The sequence below is a fragment of the Bradysia coprophila genome (assembly GCF_014529535.1).
Source record: "Bradysia coprophila strain Holo2 chromosome X unlocalized genomic scaffold, BU_Bcop_v1 contig_35, whole genome shotgun sequence".
NCBI classification, from domain to species: Eukaryota; Metazoa; Arthropoda; class Insecta; order Diptera; family Sciaridae; genus Bradysia; species Bradysia coprophila.
In genome coordinates, this window is record NW_023503325.1 from 2635034 (window position 1) to 2643433 (window position 8400).

An 8400-nucleotide genomic window follows, 5' to 3' on the forward strand; every position below is an offset into this window, starting at 1 on the left:
GCGGATGCGCAGACTTTAAATGTAATTTTAGGCCATTCGGGACTAAATTGTAAAAAATCAAAATTTGCTGTATGCTTGGTGCATCAGTCTACGACAAACATTTTTTGTACCCGTGCCCGCTATAACTGTAACTACAAAAAAAAACTGCACAAAAGCAACAGTTGCGTAGGATTCATCTGAATGAGAAAAATCCTGTCTGTAAGAAAAATAAATTTAAATTGATTTTCTATTTATTGCAGAAACTCAAAACCTTTCGGTAATATTATCAAAATATCTGAAGGAGAATATGGTTTGCCGCATAAAATGTTTTACAATTTAGAGACCGATCATAAGGTAGGTCAATCTCGTTTTCTTTAAATAAAAAATAATTACCAAAATTCTCGTAACTATCAACAGATCATCAGAGCATACAAACTATTACTACGAGATTTTGCCATCAACTTTGGAGTTGTATCCGATAACGCCAGAAAATTTGCCGACGAAGTTTTCCATTTTGAAAAACGAATCGTTAATAGTTTGCCAGAACGGAGACAACATGTGATACTAACTTTATCAGATGTGCAAAAGAAAGCACCTTCGGTTTGTGAAATCTTTTCGCGTTATGTCGCTGCATGTTTTTCTCAATTTTAATGTTTTATTGTTCACAGTTGCCAATTAGTGAAACCATTACTACAACATTCTCAAAACTAAATGATCAAACATTGATTTTGGTAGAGGATGAAGCACTGCTCACTCAGCTATCGATAATCGCATCGACAACAGATGAATCGTAAGTATTGACCAAAATAGTTGAGGTAGCACTTCAGCAAGTTGGTTTATCAAAATTCATCATTAGGCCTAACATATTTGGTTAATGCTTCCCTCTATCGAAAAGTGGGATCGGTTGTAACGACTGTTTAGGAAACTGTTTGAAAGTTTGAAATGGACTTTCAGTTTGTGAGAGGGGTGACTGATTTAGTTACTCAATGTCTAATCTTACTTCTCAAGAAGATCGTTTGAGAAATCGCATTAAACCTTCCTTAAATCTTCAGCTCGAGCTGCAAACGCCACACTTGGCAAAATAAAAAATTCCAAACAGGGGTGGAATCTTTTATTTATCATTACCTACGACACGTGTTGCTTTATGAACACCAGGGTGGATCGGTATCGTTCATAAAATATTTAATTTCCATCACTCCAATTTCTGTTGAATTAGCTTCTACGAAATGGCAATCGTGGTATAATGTATCTGTCAATTCTTTTGTTTAAAATATGCGTAGCGTTTGATGCAAAATCTTGTACTTCACTCATTTTAACATACGTTCCCGTATATTATAAGAGCACATTTACCAGTGGTTATAACTTATTTCTGTCGATACAATAGATAACAGATGACTAGCCGTTCCAATAAAGACTTTTTAGTCCGAAGCTCGGACGATAACAAGTATTATTTCAAGGAAGGCGATGAAGATCTGTGTAAATATTATTCGACTGTTGAGGACTGCAGTTTATAACTATTATGTCAGGTGGTGAAAGTTGTCTTAGTTAGGGACGTTAAGCTTTCAGAGGTTAAGAGTGAATAATAAATAAAATCGTTGAGTCAGCCTATAATGGTCGATTGTGTAGTACAAATCGTATTCCAAGTCAATTTTGAGATGAGAAGACCTCAATAAATCAAGTTGGCCCAATTGTTACCAAACAATAGATGTTTTTACATGATCAGTATTGTGATTAACCGACTATATGAACCTCGCTGTGTGTGTGGTTTATTGAATTTTACAACAATAATTACCTTTTCTATCATTAAAACATTTTAAAACAAATGAAAAATTAATTTTCAGTCCATTGAATAACTTCTTAACTTGGTCATTGGTGCGTCATTTTTTGCCATTTATGTCACGAGAATATCGTGCGGCTTTGCAAGAGTTTTATAGCGATATCTACGGTAATGTTGACATATAGACACTTTTTGTGGCATAAGTTCTTTGTTAACGTTGAGCTTATTGTTTATTTTATCTAGGAATTGAGCGACCACAACCAATCTGGTATTTCTGTACAAAATTAATAAAAAATTGGATGCCCTTTGCCGTTGATGGACTACGACAAAATCCTCGTTTGATAGTGGTGAGTGTAACAAATATATTTTATATCCACAACAACAACCAAAAACCAAACAAAAACTTCCTTGTTTACATCCCTCTATGTTTACCAAATAAAATGCCAAAAAAAAAATAAATAAATTTTTGAGGCTGAGTCTCCGATCACTTACACAACGGTCTGTAAATGTATTTCAATCGAAAATAATGGTACCGAAGTGGATCATACAAATTTAGACTTTTTAAATGTTAAACGAGTGGATTTTAGGATTAGCAGTTCAAAGGTGATGTTTTCAATCAAAATATTTTCGGAAGTGATCGCATGGATAATCATGAGTTTATTTTTTACTTATTTTGTTAAATAAAATTTCTAACGCCTAATTCATTAATAAAATTCAGAGTCAGATGCGAAATACGAACGGTTGATAATCGCAGAGAACGCTTTGATTTTACTGAGAGTCAAATGTGAATGTCAGTCCCCCATATCAGCTTACACCATGAAATCTGTGCAATGTCGTTACGCTACCCTAAGAGTACTTTTGTTGTATACTAGGTAGTAGGTAGGTAGGAGACAAAGGTATAAGTATACCAAGTGTGTTATCCGAGTCGGTTTTCAACGTATGGTTCTGGTGTGGGAGAAGTATTGGAAGTAACTATGTCACTTCAAAATTATATTTTTATTTAAAAGTTGTCCTGACGAAGTTTTGGAACCTTTTTTGACGTGAGCCTGATTCTATCTGAATTTATCTGAGCCTGAATATAGGGATCAGGTCAACACCTGAAACCAGACAAGTTAATCTGGAAATTTTTTCTTTGAGTTTTAGGTTACCTTAAACATGACCTGACACTGTCAGTGACAGGCTTGCACGAACCCAGTTTCAGGTCAGGTTTGTCTTCTGAAATTATCTGATTCGACCTGAAATTTCAGGAAATTTTAATTTTTACCGCGGTCGTCCTTTTTTGAGTTTTAGATATCTGACTGAAAAATCAAGTTTCCAGTTTTCACATTGTCAGGCACGACTGACCACTTCCAATACTGACCAATAATTCTTCGAATACAAACCCACAGGGATATAGACTAGACCTACAGTTGTTTTAGGACCACACTATCGCTCCAAGAACCAAGAATGTGTCATATACGGTTGAAAACTCCGATATTATGACGGGCTGATATCGAGTTAGTCTATCGGTCTATACTATAATTTAAAGAAAGGAAGAAGTGCTGACGTTCCATCAAAACTATTGAAGTACTTTAAGTAAGCATTCTGCTTAGTTAACTCAATTTAGAAGTAAAACCTTGGCTCACTGCGAATCTTCTTGTGACTGTCAATTTGTTTGCACAATAATTGCGAACCGAATTCGTGAAATAAACATTGTTTCCGAGCAAAAATTATTTCCACGCTGATCCCACAATTCTTCGAACGGTATTGTGAAATGCACAAAGTTAATAGTTCAACTTGAATGCCTCGAGTGGATCTAAAATCGTTCAGTGCATTACATTTCACGGTTTTCAATGACCTTTACGATTTAAGATTTAGTTTCACTTCTGAGAAGGATGGAAATTCACGTTTTCGTGCGATGACTGACTAATTGGGATGAATAGAATCCTAACAAGAACTGATCCTTTTACTTTTTCTGTGTACACTAGTGGATAGGATCCAATTCATTCTACTCATTACCACATACGATGTGAGCGTATTACGATCTGATAAAATTATGTAACATGCCGAGTACGTCGAAAGTTCATAAAATGTGATGTAAAGATATGGTACCACCTTTGGAATAATTGGAATGAATTAGTAATGTTTGTATGATGTATATACAATTAAAATTCATCAAAAAGTCACTAAAATCTACTAAAAACGTTTAAGGCCCCGTAATAAAACAAAAATTCTGAGCTCGGAATTTTTTTAACGCAAAAACTCCTAAAATTTTTTGATTAAATTAAGTACGAAAAGTACCTTTGATAGGCATGCCTTGTTGTGAACCCTAAACATCCCTGCACTTGTTATTATTTTTTCTTCGGTTCAAATGGTGCAAAAAGACTTTTTTTCGGTAAATAAAATGTTTACAATTTCTTCGAACAGACCGCATCACCCAATTCGGTCAATTACAACGGCAACGATCGAACGAGTGATTTCCTTATCCAAGATCGAACCAACTACAATCACGAGCTGCTTAAAATGATTTTCTACCATTTGCGGCATCAATTGAAACGATCCATCGATGAAAATGTGGCAATTGATCAGGAGATAACGACTTACATCAACGACAAGGTAACCAACTACTTCATTCGATATTAAGAGGTTCCGAGCCTACGCTGAAATTGTAGCCTACATTTGTGCGTTTCGAAATTTTTGATCGCTGATATCTTTTTACGAGAGCCCTTTTTGAAAAATGTACGACCACATTTTCGAGTAAAAATATGTCAGCTTTGAATAAAAAATAAAATTGTCTGTGAAAGTTCCATGTGCTTTGAGAAAAGTGTACCTTTGATGCAAATTTGGGGCATCGGTACAGTTTTCTCAAAGCACATGGAACTTTCACAGACAATTTTATTTTTTATTCAAAGCTGACATATTTTTACTCGAAAATGTGGTCGTACATTTTTCAAAAAGGGCTCTCGTAAAAAGATATCAGCGATCAAAAATTTCGAAACGCACAAATGTAGGCTACAATTTCAGCGTAGGCTCGGAACCTCTTAATTGGCTCGTTAGGGTGAAATGTAAATTATTTATGTTTTAACAGCTATCAGAGATGAAGTTACAAATTGGAATCCCTGCTGAATTGCTGAAGGATGAGGAGTATTTGAATAAATTTTACAAAGAATTTTATTGGCGCAAATTGCACTTCCTTGACAATTTGGAATTTCATTGGACGTTTGTGAAACGCAAAATGGAGGTGATGCTGGAACCGATGAATGTTACCGATAAGTAAGTCTTATAGGATGTACATGTATAAATTCGTTGCAAATGAAAGTAATGACATGAAGGCCGGACTATATTTGGGAAAACATTTTTCCCCTGTTTTCTTGAACTGTCCATTATCCTAGATTTCCCCAATTTTCCTCAATTTTTCCCAGTTTTCCAAGAAAAGAAAATGTGAGAAAATTTGGGGAAATGTCGGAAAATGTTTAAAAAAAAAAAAGTTCCTGAAGGCAAATAAAATCGCAATAGGCCAAACCAAGATTACAATTCGATTCAAATTGAGCGCTAATCTCAATACGTTTCGAGAATATTTCCCACGATAAAGAGATTCAGTGGCGGACATTACGAGCTTTGTTTGTTATTGAAATTATCAGCCAGACGGCTTTATTTTCGAAATCAGATACACTTACAGCTGGGGTGCTCAATCTACTAATTTTTGTAAATGTTTCTGATAAAAAAGGGTTATTTCTAACGTCCTATTAACTGACGGAATGTCACTAGAAATGTCACTCTTCTAAAAATGATTAAAGAACAAATGATCGATGATAATTTTTCGAAAACCTTAATTATCTGTTCAATTACCAACTAATTTTCCAATCCAGGATAATCGCAAATTTATATTCGCTGGCTGGAAGCAATGACAATCAATTGGTTCAATACTCCATCGACCTTAACACGATTATTGTGTCGAATCGTGCTGTGGAGAAACCATTTTTCCACTTCAAATACCCGATGTAAGTTTTTTGGTTTGATGTTTATAGATCTCTTCGACGCTAATTCCATTCCTCAATCCAACAGTTCATTCAATTTTGCCAGAATCGGTGCGGAATTATCGCAATTATTATTGAACGCAGTGTTCCGCATTGGAGAACAGTACAAGGACGAATTTTATGCCAACCACAAACTGGTTAATAAAACAAAGAGTCCGTTTTCACTCGGAGAAACAGATTGTATAGAAAGGTATGAACCAGACACACAGCTAAATCCGAGAAAGAAATTTCAACTTTCTATCCCCATCTGTCTTTCGTTCTTTTGTAGACTAAGCGACCCGAAAATACCACAAACAGCCAAAGACTCACTGGTATCGGACGTAACATCTGGCCGGTTCACATCAAACTGTTTAGCCGAATTTCTGCGATTGATGGAAGCATCACAACCCGTACCCGATTCTGAACTACCCGACACAGTCACCTACGATCTATTCGATCTGCGCCAGAGAAAACGTCAGCCCGGCTTACGATCATTTGATGATATGCAGCTGTTTTCATTGGTTTATATGCAACGGTATTGTTCAGCTACGAATGGACACTACAAGCATTATAAGGCTTTTGTGGAAATGGAAATTCCGGCACGACAGGGGTAAAGTTTAACTTGGAGCTTGGGTTGAAGGTTTTTCAAATTTGAATTTAATTTTTGCAGATTCAACATTAACTGGGAACAGATATCGTGGCTAAAGAAATCGTTAAGTTGCACCGCAACGAAAAAACAGTGCAAAAATATTGTGTAAATTTCGTCCTCTGTTTAAAACTTTGGATTTTATAATTACGACTCGGAATTCCCAATCTCGAATGACGTTCCCTATATATTACATACTTCACCTACTTATGATGCAATGTTAACTGTGTTAGATATGGTCCCGAAACAGATACAATTCCACAATCTGCTGCGGTTTTCTATTATTTTCGTGAGTGAATTTATTCAGTGTATGGACTGAATGATTTTATTTGTTGACTTTTGAGTAAAAAAATATATAAAACAGAAATCGTTATGGCAAATGCATCTTGGATTTTATGATTTTACCGCCTTCCCCAGCGAAAGTTGCTCATTACACATCAGTTTGCCCGCTGCGAAAATGGTCCATTACAATGAAGAATATTTCCGGCTAATTTACGTGAATTTTTTTGTCTTTAACAACTCTCTGTCAGGCAATGAGCCAGAAATCATTGGACGCTGTGAAAGTAATTCATTAATTCGGAAACAACTTTGTGATGCTCGCAAACTCGTTCGTGTGTTTTTTGAGTCACTCTACACTTGTCGAAAAGACAGCTATCGAAGCTTGTTGGTCACGAGTGAGTTTTCGAGTATCACAAAACGGGTACCTCACGTAATGAATTACTTTCGCAGCATCCAATGTAATAAACTATTTAATGTCTAAACGGCTCGAGTCGTCGATAAGACGATGCGCCGAATGAAATAGTTTCGTTTGTGTTGTTGTCTTATCTCCAAGATCTAAAAATTCTGACAATTCATTTCCACATTTACTTGTTCTTATGACACCTCTTCAGTCCATCCGTAGTTCAGACTCAAAATTTATTATCTTCCAAACACATCAGACCCACCAATTAACCATAATCATTCGATCAAAAGGTTAAAAGTCAAATGTTCGTGTGAATTTTGTTTATCCGAGGCGAAGCCGAGATAAACACACGAAAATTTGACTCTTCATTTTCATCTGATTTATGTAAATTATCGTTTTACATGCTGAAGGCGTCGACTGAAATGAAACATGGATCTGGATCGTAATATCACATAGAGTTGACATTGCAACATAAATCGGTTTAAGCTGAGAGCATGATGTGCTGATATGTACTCATTTCATGTTCACTTCGGCAAAATTTACTTCGCATATATAAAAAGTCCAGATTTTATACGAATTGTAATTTAGTTAGCTTGTTATCGTTAGTTTGACTAAGATTAAGAATTAATTCGAAACAAAACAAAAAATGTCCAATGTTATTCGCCCCAGGCGACTTCATAGCAAAAAAGAGAGAAAAAAAAGCAAAATTGTGCACTAGATTCATCAATGAAATTAAAAAAAAAAATTAAAATAATTGGGCCCGGTATACAGTTCGAGTGACACGGAAAACAAGTTTACCAAAAAGAAATTTGTGCACACAATGCAAAATATTCTAAGTTCGAATAAGCCAATTTTAAATAGATACAAAGAGAGTTTTATAAAATTCGTCAAGTCCACAAATAATTGAAATCTAGAAAATCCCATTCGTCAGAAAATCGGAAAATTTTTAAAATCGAAGAAAATCCTCAGAAAACTAATAAAAAATTCAAGGAAAAATCCTCAAGACTTAAAAAGAAAATTTCTTAAAAATCTTCGAAAATCCAACAAGAACGGTAGAACCGTCAAACAAAATCATTGAAAATCTTCAGAAAATCTTCCCTTTGAAATTGACAAATATCTGCCCCTCGCTTATCGTCGATTTTTTGAATATCTCTATCCGTTATTCCATACCAGACAAAGTGTAGTGTTAAATTTAAATATTCTTCGGGCTTTGGGTTCTCGTGCATTAAAAATTGATCAAGCTCGGGCCAGTTTCTCGAAAACATTATGAATCGTTCATCACTATGCCATATTGCGGAACAATCAAAAACGGATCAAAATG

The 8400-nt window shown here is 35.3% G+C and overlaps 1 protein-coding gene across 2 annotated transcripts in view; it reads left to right on the top strand.

Moving 5' to 3' along the window:
- The window catches only part of LOC119069528 (protein gone early), a 49854-nt gene extending 42087 nt beyond the window's left edge, over positions 1-7767 (top strand). For both annotated transcript variants that reach the window (XM_037173602.1, XM_037173603.1), the window contains 11 exons: positions 240-333; positions 397-579; positions 648-769; positions 1821-1924; positions 2000-2103; positions 4163-4351; positions 4824-5008; positions 5605-5736; positions 5801-5962; positions 6041-6361; positions 6422-7767. In XM_037173602.1, coding sequence (XP_037029497.1) covers positions 240-333; positions 397-579; positions 648-769; positions 1821-1924; positions 2000-2103; positions 4163-4351; positions 4824-5008; positions 5605-5736; positions 5801-5962; positions 6041-6361; positions 6422-6509 — 1684 coding nt within the window. In that variant the 3' untranslated portion in view covers positions 6510-7767. The remainder of the gene's footprint in view (positions 1-239; positions 334-396; positions 580-647; positions 770-1820; positions 1925-1999; positions 2104-4162; positions 4352-4823; positions 5009-5604; positions 5737-5800; positions 5963-6040; positions 6362-6421) is intronic.
- Positions 7768-8400: the final 633 nt, after the last annotated feature.